General features: G+C 38.5%; 1 protein-coding gene across 4 annotated transcripts in view; it reads left to right on the top strand.

The window, feature by feature from the left end:
• The window catches only part of asap1b (ArfGAP with SH3 domain, ankyrin repeat and PH domain 1b), a 70,050-nt gene that overhangs the window by 7,911 nt on the left and 42,071 nt on the right, over positions 1-20,068 (top strand). For all 4 annotated transcript variants that reach the window (XM_079259558.1, XM_079259556.1, XM_079259557.1 and 1 more), the window contains exons 2-3: positions 13,974-14,046; positions 19,743-19,888. In XM_079259558.1, coding sequence (XP_079115684.1) covers positions 13,974-14,046; positions 19,743-19,888 — 219 coding nt within the window. The remainder of the gene's footprint in view (positions 1-13,973; positions 14,047-19,742; positions 19,889-20,068) is intronic.

Raw genomic sequence — 20,068 nt, 5'->3', positions numbered from 1 at the left:
AACTATGGCCGTATGGCGTTTCACGGGTAAATGCCTGTTGCAGGGTTTACGTCTAGAGTTTATTATGAGCGCTTTCGCCACCACTAGATGCTGCTTTAGCTTCTTTTGCTCGTTGACTCTATTCTTTACTCTGTATTCTTTGTCCTAATTCTTGCGCAGGTCCCAAAAAGAGTTACCGGTAGTTGTGTTGGAGTCCGTTGTTGGGACTGTGAGCTAGTTTGTTGTCAGTTCCATGTCGGTCTTTTTATATCCAAACTGCATCCATGCAACAGAAATTTCTCCTCTTTTATGAAAAAGCTCATCAGTTTTGGTTGGCTGGTCATCTTTCATTGTATTATCCTGCTCTGAAACACGTCTGCTACCATCTTTCTCCATGTTTGTTTTTATATTGCAGCGTGCATGCCGTAAAGCGCATCTTGACGTAGAATACTGCAGTTAAGCACCTTATCATGGCTTAAGCGATAGAGCCTCATATGAAACGGTAGACATTTTCTATCGTCCAAATGATATATATCGTCATATCGCCCAGCCCTAGTCTGTAGTATAGTACTTAATTAAATTAAATTAGTTGCACAAACCTCTCATGTTATCCATTAAAGTCTTATACTTCAAGTGTAACTCTTTGTTAGCCTCTTTAGGTAAAATGACCTCTTTTTTATGGTAAAAGCACAACATTCATTGCTTAATTTAACTTTAGCTCATAAAATCTCTAAATATGTTTAAGTAATTTAGTAAAAAAAAAAAAAAAAAAAAGAGGGGTTGGCCAACTTAATCAAAGTCTATTTGGGTGCCAGAGAGAAAAAAATGAAAAAGGGGAATAAGAATAATAATGTAATAAGAAAGCCACAAGTTTCATCTGGTGGTGTGGCTCATTGTGACGAGAAAAAAAAAAATTCATAACGCTCACACTGAGTTGTTGGTGAGAAGGATTCAGTTTAAGACCTAAAACCTTTGAACGGAATCAAGAATAATTTTGAATAAGAATCAATCGTGAATTGAACTTAGGAAGCAAAAGTCAGAACGATTCTTGTTATTTCTAAAGTTTCAATCCAGTTAAAGGAAAAAAAAATTCTACTGGTTTTGAATTTAATTATGTTTAAACCTTCCTTTAGGGGTAATTATATCAGTATTGCAGTATAATTATTGGGTATAACACGACTAATGATTACCGAGCAAATAATCAATATCTGGGCCTTCACACCAGGCAGGTGTGGCTCGGGGCCAGTTCCCAAACCTAACTTTGGACCGTCTGACTCATTCACACTAAAAAGAAGTTGGTTTGACACATAAAATGTTCACAACGGGAACCAAAAAATAGTGGTTCTCAATTGCAAACTGTTGACACAATCTGCAGAAAAAGACTGGATTCTGTTACTGATATATCAGTAAAGAAGGAAAAAAAAAAAAAAAAGCTGAAGCCAGACCATTGTTCCCAGTTGGTGTTCATACTAGTGTTGCATTGGGCACCATGATCAGTTGCCAGTTCCCAGCTCTAGGACACACAGAAGCTACAACAGCAGAAGACGTCTTCTGAAGACGAAGATGTAGGATAGAATGGCTGAGATCAGTCAAAAACTGGAATCCTTGGCTAAAAATGAATTGAGAATGTTGATGATGGGTTATGTTGCCTGGCAACCGACTGAAATATTGCTGGATTTATCAAAGCTTGTGCTGACATCCTCATGAAATGCACTGAGTTGTCTGAATACGCCTTGTATTCATTTAGTCCTGACGACTGAACTGTCAGTCTTCAGGACTAAATTTCAAACTGTTTTACTTCCTTTTAGTAACGTCCTCCCTAATGTATTTACTCCTCCTTTCAGCACTAGTAGCACAGTACTGAGCAGCACCCAGCTCAGAGCCAGCCTTCTTCACCAGTATGTTTTGTTTTGTTGAGTCACTGGTTCTGATGCACGTACAACAGATTCCTCTTCCTCACAGGCTTTTAGAAGATGTACAAAATCTTAGCTTGCAATCCTCACTTCCTTGCACTTTCTGTTGTCCAGGTGTACATCTAGGGATCTGTAATCCACTTCTTCCAGGATGGAAACTATTCCTACTCCTCCCAAATTCCAAGCCATCTTTTTTTTTTATTTTCTTCACTAAAGAGGCGAATGTTCCCACAACACGCCACAAAGTGATCGACCAGTTGTCTCTTCTCTTGTCCACTGCTGACACACCCCACAACTGCAGTCATCTGAGCTTTTCTGCAGATGAGATGACTCAATCTTGTACTGGGATTAAGTTGGAATCAATCCACCTTGTAAACATTTGCAGCTTATTTCAAAATGGTTACCTGCATGGCTAAGTCGGTTTACTTGAGTAAAACTAGTTAAACATATTTTTGTGGCTTTGTTGTTATTTTTCACAACTAGCATGACAGTCATGCACAGATCCTGGGATATGTTCTTCCAATAAGGCACAACTTTGTCAAAACACTGTCTTTGTACTGTTTAACGGACAGAACAACCCATGAGGAGCAGCAGTGCAGCTCACAAGCACCGACTTTTACTTCTCCGCAGGCTTTCAGAAACTGGCCAATCAGGGGAGAGCATTTTAAAGTGACGGAAGCTAAAAATGGCTTGTTTCAAATAAACTGAGCTAGTGCATAGAGGTCCATTATTGTCTAATATTTTTATCTTGAACTTTGTAACATACAGCTGCTTTAATGGACTCCCAAAATGGCATCATTCACTTTATAGTTGTGCAGTTTTATGATGCTGTAACAATATTTGAATATATAGACAGTCTAATGAACACCATAAAACTGGTTTGATAACCAGATGTTCCCTTCATTTGACAATTTTAGGAAGAATTATTTAATAGAAAACCTTGATAAAGAATGTGCTAAATCTTAAAAGATGGCATTGCAGTAAATAGCAGAACATCCAAAGAAGGCAGTGTTCCTTTACAAACATTCAGGCCGTTTTATGAATGTGTTTCGTCTCCCACAGCAGGAGGTGAGACTGTTGTATAGCTTGTTTGTTGGCTTGTTTGCTGTCTGTCGCTGAAATCTGATAATCAGTCTGTGGGCCGCAGCTGTTGGCCTACCTTCCTCTCACAGCTGCACTGCGTATATCATCAAGGGCTATTAGCTGGCAGCGGATTAGCTGTGGACCAGATTCCCCTTTGGCTTCTGATCCTCCTCTGTTCCCCTACATTTAGATGAGGAGGAGTGGGTCAATGTTCACAACTGTCTGCAGCTGGATTGATGGTGTTAAAGTTTCTCTCCATTAATCTCTGCCGGAGAATAGCGTCCTATCGTAACTAATAACTAATAACTAATTGTTGTATTTTGTAACACTGTTGTTTGTATGTCAAGTCAAGGCATTTGACCATGTTCAGAACAACTTTTAGTTAAATGAAATTGGCCAGGTTATCATTATTAAAATGCCTTTGTTATACACATGCATATTGATAGATTTATACCATTTTTAGCCAAACTAGTCTGGTCTGTCACTTTTATTCAGACTGAAATAACACAAAATATGATATAAAATACTGTAGGATTTGGAACTTATCATGATTTTTTCCTCTGCATAAATTTCAGTCTCTTCGGATTTGCCTTCATTTTTCATTTTTTACAAACAGGCCAGTATTTGTGCATTTAATGTACTTTTGAGCAGCTATTGATGTTCAGGTTCCTCCATTACTTATTACATATTTAGAGAAAAATATAAATGCTTAGGGCTTGAATTGTCATGCATCTCTACTATGGACATGTGATGTGGACAGTCTCTACAAAGAGCAACTACTAGCATGTATGTTATTTCATTAGAATTTGTGACACTCTTATCAAATTGTAAACAATAAATTCATCCACTTGTATGTATTTTCTTCTAAGCCTCTGTCTGCTAGGTAAAATGTTGTCCTTGATAGGCTGTCCTTATGCAGTGACCAGTTCTTTTTTTTTTTTGGTATGTGTCTGCTTGCATTTCAGTGGCAACAAAACACCCACAGATCCTTTCCCTCCTCCTGACTCCTTGTTTTTTTTTCTTCCTTCATGGTTACATCAGTGGTAACATTGTTGTTCTCAAGGACTAGCTCACAGAGCCAGGAGACAGTGTTGTCCTGTGACGACTGGCTGTCTTGTTGTGGCTTCAGGGGTAAACAGTGCATCTCTGTCTGTGAGCTTTGATGGTGTTTGACCCTGCACTGTGCATATTTGTGTGTGTGTGTGGAACAGCAGCTAAAGAGTTGATTTAGATGTTCAATGTGGAGTTGGAGCGCTACCTTTCACAGAATGGCCATGTGCCTGCCAGGATGACTCAGACCATCAGGACAGACATTGATCCCTGAGGACAAGTTCAGCTCTTGTTTTTGGTGACAACACACCCTGGCCACAACTGTCACATACAGTCTTTTGTCATTTGGTAAATCAGAATGAAAGTATGCATTTATAACAGACAGTTTGTATTGGACATGACATGAACACATTTCTGTTCCTCAGTATGTCTGGTCACTGGAGCATCTGACCATCCAAATGGTCTGTGGGAGTGGATACACCTGTGGTTTTGAAACGGCTTGTTTGTCATCCAGCAGAGTCCCATAAAGTGTGAAATTTGAGGCCGTTGTGCTGAAAAACTAGAAAATCCTGTTAGGAAATCTACAGAATCTGTTCCTGTGATGTTTTTTTTTTCTTTTTTTGGCCATAAATTCGTGTCTGACTTTTGCATAAGAACATTATTTACAGGCTGGAAAAATGTTGCATCTAATAGCTTGGGGTTGATCAAAGCAGCACAGTCTTTGGCTGCACGCCTGTGAGGTTTACAACAACGGTGGCTGCTAAGGTAGGACAAAGAGCTGAGAGAGTTATCAGCTGATAATCAACCATCAACCATTAAAGATTTGAGAGATTCATATAATTTTTCTAGTCGGACCAACACGACCAACACATTGCTGGATTGTTACCAAAGACAAGTTTTGGGTTTTGCCTTTTTTTCTAGTCTACAATACGATTTCTTCCAAATAGTTTTATAAATGCTCATTTTGGTTAGTTAAACATAAAAAATATCAATAATTCTTTGTAGGCTTCAAACATTCATAATTTTTACAAGTACTTTCATCCTAATAAAACGCGTGAAGAACATAACAGTAAAAACAGTAGACTATTGTTTGGTAGAGAAATAGTTTGGTATTCTTAGATTATTGGCTGCTACTTCATTACTTCACTCATATCAGTGGTGGAGGAAAGTATTAGTTCCTCTGCTACAGAGTGGGGCTTTTTACACTGGGAAACTATACCTTATCGCTGAAGTTTGACGAGACGGATGCTGCTTTTGTATCACAACTCTTTACAACAGTTGAGTCAGTTATTTCTGAAGTAATTAACAAGCCTTTCTTTGTCTTATGACGGCTGTTTCATGAAACTGAGATAAGGGAATAAGCTAGGATTTCCCAGTTATCCTGGTTGAATTTATCATTGATTCACTTTCACAAATGCAGTAACACAGTGTGCAAAAACTATACAATTTGCAGCCTAGTGGGTCCCCCTTTTGATGGTCCCTAGTTTGATAACTACTGCCTTAACCTGTCAGAAAAATGTCAAAATCTTTCCATTATTACTCACTTTCAAGCCCAAACATCTTGATGATTCAGTAAATCCTTCAGCGACTGCACTTAAGCAGCAACAAGTGAATGTTTAAGTGAAGAGTGGCTGTAGATAGCTTTCTTATCACGCAGGCTTCAGCAGATAAAGGTGTCAAATTCTGATCTTGAATAAGTAGAGAAGGAACATCTTTGTGCTCCTGAAGAACTGCCTGTTCAGTTTCCATGTTCAAGTGTGAACTTTTAGTTTCAGTTTAGTCCGTGTCAGGAAGTCAGATTCAAGCTGAAACCATATCGGTGTTGTTTTGCAGCGGTTTGTTATCTTGTCCGCCATCATCAATTGGTTTGTACATTTAGTTTTGTTTGACATTTTTGAGGTTTGTGGGGAACAGTTTTATTTTTGTTCTCTTGAACTGGAAGTTAAAAGCCTCTAAATCCTTTTGACAACAGTAGATTGACAGGAGACGGAGATTGCAGCTTTAGGTATGTTTCCCAAAGTCGCTAAGGAGCTGTTGATGTAACTAAGGGAAGACATTCAAGTAACTATGAGCGACTGTTTTAGAGGTGTAAAACATGTATAAATAGCACATAAAAGCCAGCTTTTACAGCTTACCTTTATATGTGACAGTAAATTTGATAAGTTGGGCTCTTTGAATGTTTTACAAAACGCTGAATTAAAATCTGTTACCTTGAACTGTTGTAGACCAGTTCAATGTGAAATATTGGTTTATAGTGAAAATTATCATTTGTTGCACTCTTATGTGGTAATAACAAGCCTTTCATGGACTCAGTTGCCAATGAAAACCATAACCCGAGGATTCATTGGTGAGGGTTTTCTGCAGCCTTGAATAAATGGTGGTTTTCTGGCTCTTGAGATTTAGATTTACCTGAAGGCAAACAACCTCTTTGCTCAGCTGCTGTTGTTTTCTTATGGATATAAAATCCAACAGCAAGAGGATACAAGCTGTTATTGTTTTTAATATTCAGCTCCAACTAACTCACAACAGCTGGTATAGTAGAATAATCCAACTTCACATGAATAATGAATTCCTGTCTATTAAGCACAATGCAGATAAAGATGCAATTTTGTTTCATGGCAGGTGAGTCTAAGGCTGCAGTGCGTGGGCGTGATTGTGAAAACATGTGCATCAATCGAAACAAGTGGTGGGCTGAGTGAGAGTGAGCATAGCGGAGGGAAGTCGCCAAAAGATGTGTGAATGTAATGCTGCTGCACACACAGTTTGACTTTCCTCTGGCCGTGCATATGCGTGCTAGTTCCTGCACAGAGTCTCTGGAGATCAGCAGCATCTTTGCAACTCAGGAAGTTGGCTTGATCCACCATGTAGAGGAGCTCGCAGCTGAGCAACTCATTTCTGTCACCAGGAAGATGCAAACAGTGGGACTAATGGCTGCAGCATAATGGAGTAATCGCTGACTAATGCTGTTTTCTCTTCCTGATATTTGCTGAAAAATAAATCCAAGTTAGTAGACTGGTTTGAGCAGAGATCCAGAATAAAGAGGACTTTCAGATGGGACTTCTGTGTTTTGTGGGCCATAAACAACATTCCATGCAAATTTTTATCGCCTCAAACAATTAACTGGAGCATTGCATTTTAATTTTATTTTTTATTTTTTTTAATATTTCAGTTCAAGGCTTAAATTTGTCACATTATCACTAATTTGAAACAGAATCCACTTTATTCTTTGCCAAGGAACACAATGATCGCATGGCAAAGCAGCTGAAAGCAGAGATTTCAGAGAGTTCATTGTGGTTTGGGCTTCATTGTGGGACATTCAAGTGCTAATGGGAGGTTGCCACAAATGGGAACTGAGAGTTGGCCACAGAAAGGTGACGCATCAATGTATTGTTGCTGGAAAACCTACCCTAATGGAATACAGAGAGGGTGTAGTGTTGGAGACAAAACATTTTACTCCGAGTTTCATTTCTTGTATGTAGAGAAATTAGTTGGGTAGAAGTACAAAAGTCACAAGATGTGACGCATTCAGCTGTATAATGATTTCTGTGAGGTGATATGTTGCAGTTCAGTAGCTTGATCTGGAAACTAATGATTGATGCTTGGGATTCTCACTGACTTCATCACTCTGAAAAAGTTGAAGTCTAACTTTATCCCATTGCCATGTCAAGACACTACATCAGTCATGCGGCCTTATTGATACACCTCTTTACCAAAACCACTGGCGGTGGATCACTCTGTTTCTGTCTGTGTGCGAGAAACGGCCTGTCTGACCTCAGCTGCTTTTTGAAATGTTATGTCCTCTCATTTTTCCCATTCCACTTGGAACGCTGAAAGCCTCTTCGGCTGCAGGCCCAGAGAAAGGGATGTGCATTTGTTTCCTGCCAATGAAATCGGCTCCCCACCCTTCCTGCTTGAGTCATGCCACATAGACTCAACCAACACAGAGACAAACACAGTTGTCTTATACGATTTTGTTATTCTTAACAAGTGAAACAAACAAGACTGGAGTTATTGTTATGATATACTTAAACATATGCACTTCATCTTGGTGTGTGTTATTATTGTAGATGTTTTGAAATGTAGGCCATAAAGAAAATGTCTAAGTTTTAGAAAAGGAAGGAGAAATGAAACTTTAAGATCTTAAGGAGAATTTTAAAAAATAATGATCTATTTTGTTTATTTTTCTGTAGAAATGCCCCTGTAGTAGCTGGTGGCCCTGTGTCTGAACCCAGGGGAAGTCCTTTGATAACTGTGCCCTTTCCTGTTTGCTTCTTCTAGGAAATAATTTGCATTTTAGCTATTCTGAGAAACTGACTGCCCGCTCTGGTAGTTTGAAGGGTAAAATTTGCCACAGTGGCACTTCTGAGTTCCAGACAGCCTTCTGTGAAGAATGGTGAAGAATGTCGAGCTGTCACACGAAGCGGTTAGATCACATCTCCGTGTTGCCTTCCACCAAAGTGATGACAAATGTCATGGACAGAGAGGAGAGTGGTTCAAAGAGCAATTTGAGAAAAGACAGCCAGAAAGTGTGTTGTTTTTGCTCCTCAGCTGTCAGCAGAGAGCTGTTGGTGTCATTAGATGGAGTGCTGGTGACCCAGGACAGGACACTGACACTTCCTGCTTCCCGTCAAAGGACGGCTGCAGGGGAAGCGGCAGGGCTGCTGAGGGAGGATAAGGCTTTGGGCAGGAAGCGTAAAGCTGAGACAGCCTCCCGTCTGTCATGCCCAGTCACTGTAGCCACCAGTTTCCCCTCAAAGCTTTGACCTTCTGGGCATGACTGTGTGTGTTTGCGTGGTGTTTGAGAGCCAGGAAGTGTGATCCGTTAACCTCTTCAGCCAGTGGTCACAGTTTTCCTTTCATAGAGGCATTTTCTTTCTTTTTTGTTTTTCATTGGTTCGCTTTATTTTAACTAAACAATAATGAAGATGGCTACATTCATTAAGACGTTCCATCTAAAATGGATAATCAGTTCTTAACAAGTCTTAAAATTAGGTAGTTGCAACCTCAGATGGACAACTAACCCACCATGTGTTCATTTGTAATCATTGTTGATTTCATTGCATCAGTGTGTGAGATGTTATGGCTGAAAAAGAATCCACATTTGCAACCCCAAGTGCAGCATCCTCAAAGAAAAAATTGTATGTAGCTGCATATTGGTCTGATTAATACTTGTGATTGCCAAGAGTATTTTGACAGAGATCTGAATACAACTGAATCCTTTACCTGTCCAGGAGAAAAGCTGCTTGTTAGTGGGTGTTAAGAGTTTTTCTACAAGCTTCACATTCGCTTTGATACTATAAACTGCTGCACAGTTGTAGGAAATGTGATGACTGGATTTTCTTTCTTTTTTTTAAAGGTGAATGTTTCTCTAAAACATCTTTCCTGTCTCTTCTTTGATCATTTCTGAACTGTAGAGGACATTCTATCTGACTGCGGTGCTCCTGCTGCTTATAAAATCTGTTCATGCTGCGTCACCATGCATGACCACCAGCCTTCACCTCCTTTAAGTTTGCCCTTGACCTCTTTGGCTCTATCTCTGACAAACTTCCCTTTACCAGCATTCACATGTTGACTTTCACAGCACAGATGGCTCTTCAAGATAGCTATTTTATTTTAGTGTAATAGCACACTGGCTGAGTGAAATGTCCTGACTTTCCCACTGAACATATAGCCGTTTATATGTATCACTTGTCGTAGGGGAGGAAAGACAGGCGACCGCAGATGCTTTGGCATTGTAGCACTTGGCAATTCGCCTGAGCTGAGGGGGGGGTGGAGGTCTTGCTATTGGTTGCTAGTAGATAAAACAATCTTTTGATTATATTCAGTCGTACTCGGCCTTTTGGAGAGCAGAGTTTAGACGCATTCTTGCTTGTTGCCAAGGGTTTTCAGTGTGTGTGCCAAAAGGCCCCTTTCCCCTTTAAAACTTAGAGAGAAAACCAATTTAACAAACAATTTATCCAATTAAGTTGTATAACTCTAAAAAAAAGTGTGAAAATTGTAATTTAGATTTTAAATAAACATAATTGGTTTTGTCATCTAATTCCAGCAAAAAGTCTTTGTGTGTGTCTGTGTGTATGTGTGTGCATGCACGAAGGCTGCATATTAAATTAGGAGACACAGACAGAGTGGATTATAAGCAATCCATGAGAGGCGGTGCCAGCTGCTCTCAACATGAGCACCCCAAAGGTCAATCTGCCTGCTCAGACTCTGTTTTGTGCTCTTCATCCTAATCAGCACCACAGCTCCCTGAACAATCACAGATCTTCTGACCGTGACTGAGGCACAGGGCGGGGTTTGGCTTGTAGGGGCAGTTTGAGAGGAAACACGGCTTGTTACTGAATGTGTCAGCTGTTATGGCGGACCTAATCTGTTGCAGTGTTACACTAAATGTCTAGGAACTGAGACTGAGTGGAGTTAACATGAAATGACTGTTGTGCATCCATTTACCATATTGCATTGGGTTTGGGACACACAATGCCACTTATAGCTGTTAAAGAGATATGATCAGAAGGGAGATTGTTATTATTATTATTACTCCTTTTTTAATTTCTAATCAATATTGCAACAGTATTGTTATCATGAATGTCGCCTACAAATCAGATCCTGACAATATAACATGCACTTTATAAAATACCTAAATATATGTTTTATATCTCGGATGTATTTTTGAGGCTTGTATTTCACTTCTGCACATGTTCATGCTGGTTAGTTGTAGAACATGTACAAATACAGAATAAAAGTAATGCATCCTTTACTAATACATTGTACATGTGGAAATTGAAATAATAATATACTTTAACTTTACTGTGCAGTCCCATTAAGTCAGTTATGTTGATAGTGATGTGATATTTCATAAAAAGTTAAGATTAAGTGGGAGTTTTATTAAAAATGGACTGTAGTCACCTTGTAGTTCTGTAGTTTTGCCACACACAGATGAGTTGTTGCAGAGTCTAATACTGAAAGGAGCTATTTTTGACAGCAGATATGAATGAGTTTTGTGCAGAATGAGCTGCTGTCTGCGTGTAGACTCATCAAACCAGTGGGATGGATTGTCCGTGACAAAGAGCACTTTGGTTTGCAACTTCCTCTTCTTCACTGTCTTTCATCTCTTTCTGTTGGCAAACGTTGATTCTGGCTTTGTGAATAAGTGCGTTAACCCTGCTGGTGACTCTGGCAGTGATTTGATCTTCTCAGGAAAATAATTTCCTCGTTCCTACTTGTTTATAGTGTCAGTGTTGGCCCATGATTCCAGTCTGCCATCAGTGGTGACCTGAGTACTTCCAGTGATTAACAACCTCTGATGGGATTAGATTGCGCTCTGAAACTCAACCATCACTCATGTCTTATTGACTATTGTGAGTAAATACTTTCTGCAGGACAGTGCAACAGCAAATAAGCTGTTTGCACATGCTGTACACACTCATGAAGTCTTCTCTGTAGTAAAGTAGGTTAAGTCACTGATAAACACCATATGGTAGCATCTGGGGAAAGGGGATTACAGGATATGCAACCCCTTCATCTTTCAAGTAGTTTTTTTTTATAACTTTTTTCAGAAAATATCATCAGCAATTGTAATATTGCTAAGGTAGGTGTATTTTCATCTTGGCTCAAGCCTGTTTGAGCTGAAGTTTGTACCATGGAGCAGAATAACGAGGCAACGTAGGGCAGCACAGGCTGTTCCCATATGCATGCGGATCAAAGGGCTCGGTAGAGAGAACCCTGCGGCGGCAAACTACGTTGCCATAATTGGGGAAGAGCCATGTAAAACTGTCCAAGGGAGGCCAAGGACAGCTTAATTATGTTGTGAAATTTAATTAGGTCATTGTTGTGTACGTGAGCCTCTGTTTTTCACCAGCTGACCTTGATGTAACAGTTTTTTTTTTTTTTTTAATGTGTTTATCATTTATTATATGTGACCGTGGCAGAGTTATGGTTTCATTTGCTGACATTAAAGTTAGTGGATATTTGCACTGACAATAAATGATTCTGAAAGCCATCAATACATTTTAACATACTCTGAAACAGGTAATGCATATTTGTATATTTGTGTTGTTCATCCATTAAAAGGCTTCCACTTACCTCAGCTTTTCCTGCAGTAAACGAACCATTAATAGATGCCGACCAGAATGATGGCGTTGGCTGGGAGAGGTGATTTTCATGCTGTTGTTTTTCAGCATCTCCAGGTAGTTTTTCTAACTGCTGAGGGAAATGGGGATAAATAAATTATCTCAGCATTGTTGGCACTCCATGCATGTGGCACTAAACTCCCACGTTTTCTCATCAAATAAAAAGCAGACTTTTATTTTACAACACTGCCTTATGGATCAACTGGGAAATACAACTTGTAAATAATTAACTATAAAATTAATTACAGGTGCTGTGCTGTGTTAGAACATTTGGGATTTTTTGTTTTTTACAAGATTAAACATAAATATTTGAAAGATACAACAGTGTTATATGTGCAAGTAAAAGGCTTGGTGTGAATTTAGGATTGTTGCAGAATTGATTTTTTAAAAAAGTTTGGCTGGACACTATTTTTTTAAATTAGAGAAAAATACAGAAGGTAGTGTGAAATTTAAAACAATTGGAATCCACAAGAAATAACATTTTCGATGGTTTTATTAACAGAAAAAAAAGAGTAAGAGCAAATATTGCAAACCGTTTACAACTCTTTAAGTTTATATTTGTGTTAAATCATATAATTAAGAGTAAATAAGTTTTTGGGGCAGTCTGTTTTCTCTTGGAGCTCTTAATTTTATTACAAACGATCCAATTTATGTCCAGTATTTTCTCTTCAAACGCTTTAAAAGTAATCCCCAGGATGAGAAAATAAACCTGATTACTCTCAGCTTGATGTAAACAACTTTAGTCTCAATAAAACCTTGGACTTCTTTTCAGAGGTAGTCAGCTCACTTGATAAGATTCTTCCCTCATATATGCTATTGTAAAAGAACCACGGTGCTTATTTGTGTAGTATTGCACTTATAACATTTTTTTAACATTAAAAGAAAACAAAGAAACAACAAAAAACTGTAAGTTTCCAAAGTTTTAAAAGGAAATTTACAGAAAACCTTACTGGCATGTAGTAAACAAACAAAGATTAAAGATAAAAAAGGAAGTTAAATCCAAAATTTCAGCACAACTTTCACAATGTTAAATTTAGACGTGCGCTTAGTTTTAATCAGTGTTGGGCATTCGGTTTGTCGTGTGATTTCTAACAGGCACGTGTGAGTTATGAGGCGTGTACGAAAGCGGTGTAACTCTAGATGTAGTGGGTATTTTCTCTGGCAGGGCGTGAACTGAGTGATTCAGCCACACGATGAGTTTTCCCTGCAAATGGATGATGATGATGAATTTTCCTGGTGTAAAGCCACATTTTGTGTGTTCATCTGCAATTCAATTCAAGGGTCACATTCAATCAGACTTGTCTTAATTTCTTTTTGAATATCTTTGTAAATGGGCATTAGATGTGTATTAATAGTTATATGAGCAAACATACTGAAAGGATCAATACCATTCTTTGCTTTTATTCTTTTGGTTTGTATTGGTGGTTGTTTTAATGCCTTGGCTCAGTGCAAAGCTTTGTGCATTATTTTTAAGTGCAAAAAGTGAAATTTACGTGTTGTAACTGAGGTCATCGGCCATGTTTGAATGCTTTACAACAATAAACAGCTCAGTGCTGATAAAATAGCTTGTTTACTTTGCCCATGTGGAAACATAAAGACTCTGCTGCATCAGTCTGCAGCGTTCAAGTCGTGATTTACGTTAGTCAGGTCGAGCACTGCTTTGAGGGCTCTCTAGCTTTAAGGAGTATTCATGCTTTGAATGACTGAGTAAATATTTGTTTTCTGTGTTATCTTGGATTTGCTGCCTTTTGGTGTGAATGTGTAAATCATGCTCTTGAGCATGAACATGTTCAGATGTTTTAAAAGACTCCTCTTTTCCTAGGCGCTGGACCAGGATCGAACCTCCCTGCAGAAGGTGAAGAAGTCAGTGAAGGCCATCTACAGTTCAGGTCAAGGTGAGACAGTGTGTTTCTAAATTCTTCCCCTCTGACTGTTTTCTGGCTTGTCTTTGTGTGCATGTTGGAAAAAAAAAATCTCCAATTAAGCATCTCTTGAGGAAATCCAAGGATTTCTCAGATGTGTGTAATAAAAATGAGGATCCCTTTTATTTTGTTGGTGCTTGGAATGCAGCCTTTTGTGGGACAGATGGTGTAGTGAATGTGTGTGTATCCAAGCTGTCCCAGGAATCAACACCTGACTTTGTTTTGCTGGTTGCTGCGACATGGATTCTAAGTAATTTTCCACCGAATACCTCTGAGAGCAGCCTCCTCCCTGTAAATTGACAGTTTAAGATGTTTGTGTGTTCTCCATAGAAAAGAGAGAGTTTCCCACTGTCTCGCTTTAACTTTGTAGGATGAAACAAAACACAACCTTTTGTAAAAACAGATGGAACATCTGGAAATTACATTTTTTTAATAAGTTCCAGTCGAGATTAAAGAAAGTCCGTCCTCTTCCAGTTATAATGTTTTGCATATCAGAACATAATGAATAACTATCTGCTCTTTGTTAGGAATTAGAATTATTACACCCTTACTGCATCTTTAATTAAATACGACCCCGATTTTAATGAGATATTGTATATAAAGTAAATGAAAACAGGATAGAATGATTTGCAACTTATTTGAATTTATGTTCAATTAAATACACTACAAAGACAAGAAATTCAATATTCAGCTGTTATTCTTTGTTCTTTTTACAGTTTTTCACTTGTGCAAAACTTTGTCGGTAGCTTGTCTATTTTTTTCCTGGTGAGGAAAAGTCCGAGCTCCAATGAAAAACAAAGCAGTCTGCTGCTTGCTTAGCTGGTTTTTCAGATAGCTGTACAGTACTGGTTAGCGTTCGGCGACTGAGGGGTTAGCTGGCTCTGAGAACAGTAATGCTAGCCTGTTAGCCTGTGGGGTTGCTTCTGAGAGCAAGAAGAGGCGTTAGACCAATACTCTTGTAGTTGGAGGAAATTCTTAACCTCCGGAGCAGACGTCACATCTGTCTGCCAGTCAGGACTGCTGTAATGTAAAAAGGGCGTTTGGGGACAGCATCTGGGGGTGTATCACATGACACGCTGAAACAAATATTGAAAGAGAACCCAAACAAGTATATCTTGTTTGGAAAAGTAGCAGAAAAAAAACCTTTTCCTTTTAAAATGATCATCAGTACGACTTAAGTTTGTTAAAGTTAAGTCTGAACAAAACAAGACTTATGGATCAGTTTCCTTTGGACAGATGAGATCGTGCACAGACAACCAAACGGAGCATTTCCGTGGAAACACTGTATGCCATTTGTCAAGTACAGTGGTGGAGGGATGATAATATGGTGTTGTTTTGGCACAACAAGACTCAGAGACCTTGCAGTTAGTTTCACCATCTGTCTGACAGCTAAAGCTGGACTGGAAGTGGTTTATGCAATAAGGCAGGGGTACTCAATTTGGTCCTATGAAGGGATTCAATCCAGCAGGTTTTCCATGTATCCCTCAAATTAATGAGTCTTTTTACAGAACCTGATAGTACATTCAAAACCTGCTGGATTGTGGCCCTTGTAGAACTGAACTGAACACCCCTGCCGTAGAGGTAAACTGAATGACTAAAAAATTAAAAGAATCAAGATGTTGCGACAATTAGATCTCGACTTTACCTGACATGCTTTGGTGCGGCACCGTAAGAGAGCTGTGAATTGATAAATTCCCGCAAACCTCAATGAACTGAGGACACATTGCGTAGGATAGGCCAGAATTCTTGTTCAGTGTAGTGCAAGACTGATGATGTTATACATAAAAATCGCTTCGAGATGTTGCTGTGAGGTAGAACTGCCAGCCAATAAATCATGTGACATACAGTATTTAGTCGTTTACACATTTCTGATGTAAAATAAATGTATAGTTATTATTTTGAGCATATATTTAAAGTTTTTTTTAAAAAATCTGGTATGTAAAACCTGTAGCTTCTAGTTAAAGCTGTTGGTATGTTTAAGTGCATCTCATTAAAGTGATACAGTGATTTATCTGCTCTCAAAATAGAAACCAGAGTGGGACGTTTGTGTAAGCAAAAGTAAAGCACGGACGAACTTTAGACAGATCTGAGAAGGACAGGAGTCCTTCCAACGTGCAGACATACATCCCTCCAGACATAAATACTGTCAGGCAGATAGTAGTTATCTCTTTCCAGTGCAAACAAACAAACTCACATTGTTTTGAAGAAAACTGGTTTTGGACTTTTATCATGGTCCGTAAGAAGCTCCAGTGTAATTTCATGTCACACAGTACCAGTAGTTTTCCACAGCAGAATACAGTGCAATGTGTTCAGCTGTAGAAATGTTAGCAGATCTGAGGGTTATATCAAACAACTCTTCTGCTGTTGACATTTAACATTTTTGCATGACAAATCAATACTTTACTCTAAAATAAAGAAGAAAATTGTTTATAATTGTAAAATGTGGCAACTACATACAAAGGTCCAATCTGCCAGAAAGCTAAATTAAAGCAGATGATAGCAAAACATTTCCTCCTGTTGTTAAATACATGCATGTTACATATGTGTTATATACAGTAGCTCCTTTTCTGTTGCATCTTGTTCAACTATAACTATGTCTGCTAATGCTTCACTTTCTGAACGGTCCTTGTCCATTTTCACTTCTCAACATCTCTGACAACGCAGCTGCTTTCCTGCATGCAGGTTTAGTGGTGCAGCAGAGAAAAAGTTTCCCCTCAAACAGTTTCCTGCCTTGCTACGTTTTAGATGTTGTTCGTAGCTGTTTAAAAGCTGTTTGTAGACAAAACTCATATGTGAGTGAGAAAAAAAGGCAATAAATTAAAAGTGTTTGGTGTAAACCTGTGTACCTCACAGCATTAGCTAGTTGATTAAATTGATTATAAAAGCTTATTGTAATAAGAGGATCAGATTGTAGCATCTGCTTTGTATAGTCTGCTCTACCGACACTGCACCAATGATCAAAAATCATCACATACCAACTAGACAGAATAACAATTATTTACATTAAAGTCTCGTGTAAAAATGTATACAAATACAATGTTTTCTAATCTATTAATAACAGACACATACTAGGTCACTTTGTAGTTTTACAGTTCCATTTGTAGCATGATAGAAATAAATACCAATGTTTCTTTGGTGTTGGCAGGGCTAAAATCTTTTCATTAATCTCTTCAAATAGGAACAAAAGATCTGATTATATTTCTGCTTTTAAAAAAAGCAGAGGTATAAAGTGGAGCCATGGAGTTTACAGATGAACAGTATTATACAGGATGGGCAAGTCAGGTTACCTCTGGTGGTTAAGCTCCTTTTATTAAATGCCCTACATGCTATAATCAAGAACTTGGAAAGCTCACTTCAATAGAGGTTGAGAGCGTTACATTGTTGTGACCCAAAGAGCTACAAAAGCTACATTAATGGAAAATGCGGCAGGTAAAAAAACAACAACCGGGTACGACCATATAGTGCAGCTAAAGGAGGGAGAGAAAACAAAGTATACTGTCAGACAGTGCCATGTCAATAATAAACGTTATGAGTAATTATTTCTTCTTTCATATAGAAAGAGGATAAGAAAATATATACAAATAAAGAAAATATTACATTTTAAAGCGCATCACATGTTTAGTCTGATTCTGTGAGTGATATGTAAGAAAAGATGGAAACTTCAAAGAATAAATTCTGACTGTGACCCATTTTTGGACAGAGTTGCAATATATATATATATATATTACAGAAATATCCAAATGATTTGAAGCTCTGCAGTGTTTCTCTTGCCTGACCTCCCTCTGAGGTCCTTTTTCTACAATTGGCTTCACTCATAACACCTTCATCCTCCGCTCCTTCTCCATCGGGAACTTGCAGATGGCTACAGCTCCTGCAGAGTTTAACTCACCGGGAGAACCAGACATCTTGTTATTCTGACATTAATTATACTGTATGAAGATGACTCATTTGTCTTCTCAATTCTTAAAACAAAAGCCTGTCTGGATAAGCTCGAGTGGGAAGTCAAAAGCCAAGTACTCTGCTACTGTTGTTCAGATGAAGGAAATTTCCATTGCATGATAATTTGAGTATTTCTGCCACATTGCTATTATTGTGAACAACACTCCCAACCACTCCCATTTGTTATACTTCTGACAACAGAGATGGAAACCTACCAAAAATATCTGCAGTGTCCCCAGCCTGTTTCTCAATAGCTCTTTTAGATGTTGTTCTACTAGGTATACTTTGTTTTTGACAAAAAAATATAAAATGTGCACCATAGATGACAATTGTCAGTCACCTCATCAGGATGTGAGATAGAACAACAAGCACATATCCGATAATTTGAAAAATAATTTAAGCCAACAAATGATAAAACTAAGTTGTTTTTTCCCCCAAAACACTTAATTCGAAGTTGAGTTAGAGTTAACAAGTCATCTAATGCTGAAGAGGAAGAAAAAACACACCCAGAGGAACATGCCACATATAATTGGGTTAATTGGAAACCATTCAGTTGTTCTGTAGAATGATGGCACTTAGAAACAGCATCCCAGAAGACTTGTGGGTTTCAGAAATAAACTTCAGGGTTTTCCTTGCTGTGAATGACTTTGTTGGCAAAAAAAGGTTCAACATGTAAAAATGCCTTCAGCACCGAATTGCATTGACATTTGGGGTCGCTATATTCAGGGAATTCAGAGATCTCTGTAAAACAGACATCATGGCTGAATAACTGATTCTGCTTTGGGCTTTTGACCCTCCCTCTGGGGTGTTGGGAGGGTAGAGGCAAGAGGAAGAGGGGCAAAATGTGATTGGGAGCAGTGATTGATCAGTCCTGCTCTAACACCAGTCATATCTAAAGTGCCCTTAAGCAAGCCAATAGACTGTCCTGCCCCAAAGTGTGTGTGTTTACTTCCTCTAATATGTGTTTGCAATGCTCAAACCCCTTTATCATAGGTATTATCATAAGTCTACAATGATAGAATTATTGGTTGACTGTAAGAAGACAGCATTAGAAGCTGGAGAAGACAATAAATGCTTAAGTATCAGAAGGTTTGTGCTTGTCAGATGATGTTAACAGAGGAGGAAGAAACAGTATCAGAAACGTAGACAGGTCTGTTTTTCTCATTGTAAATTTATTAACAATAGTAGTCAGATAGGAAAATCTTCAAATGCTGTCAAAAGTCTAAACATCTAATAAGTCTTCTTTATTTTTATTTCAACACTTCAATAACAAGTGACAGTTTCATTAAGTTAAAAACATCAGTCTGTGATACACTTCAGATTGGAGATGCAGCTACAAATTTAGATTAAAACTTTATTACAGTAACGTAACAAGCTAACAAAAAAATTATATTTAGGTTTTATCCATCCAAAGCTTTTTTAGAGAAAATTTTGCCCTTTTGAGCAAGACCATGTCAAGCAACATTCTGCATGTATTATACTAGCAAGACTAATAATTAAAGAGTGCAGACTTGCCATACGCTGACAACTTCTTTATTTGTAAACCAAGTTAAGTCCTTTGTTTCTGTATCATCTTCCTTATTCTCGATGGAGCACTTTACTTGCACATCCTAAGGTCTTTGCAACAACAGGCTTGCTACAGTACTTGTGGATAAGCTAAGCTAGTCATGTGGACAGAGTTCAGGGTGGATAAAGTTAATGTCTTGCTTCTTTCTCTCTTTCCAACACAGACCATGTCCAGAATGAGGAAAACTACGCTCAGGCTCTGGACAAATTTGGTAGCAACTTCATCAGTCGGGACAACCCTGATCTGGGAACAGCTTTTGTCAAGTTCTCCTCCCTCACTAAGGAGCTGTCTGCCCTGCTCAAGAACCTGGTGAGTCCTGTTTGAATAAGATCAGTCTCTTGGAGACGGGGAGCATTTCCTGTTGAATCTTTCTAGATTCGAGGGGTGGTGTCATCATCACAAGGATCGTAAGAGGAAAACTGTCATTACACAGCTTCCTTTTCTTGTCTTCACCAGTGTAAGAGGTTTAGGATTTGGGTTTAAGGTTGA

This window comes from Telmatherina bonti (assembly GCF_933228915.1).
Source record: "Telmatherina bonti genome assembly, chromosome: 20".
NCBI lineage: Eukaryota > Metazoa > Chordata > Actinopteri > Atheriniformes > Telmatherinidae > Telmatherina > Telmatherina bonti.
Note: the sequence above shows the minus strand (reverse complement) of the source record. Positions and strands in the feature narration are given on the sequence as shown.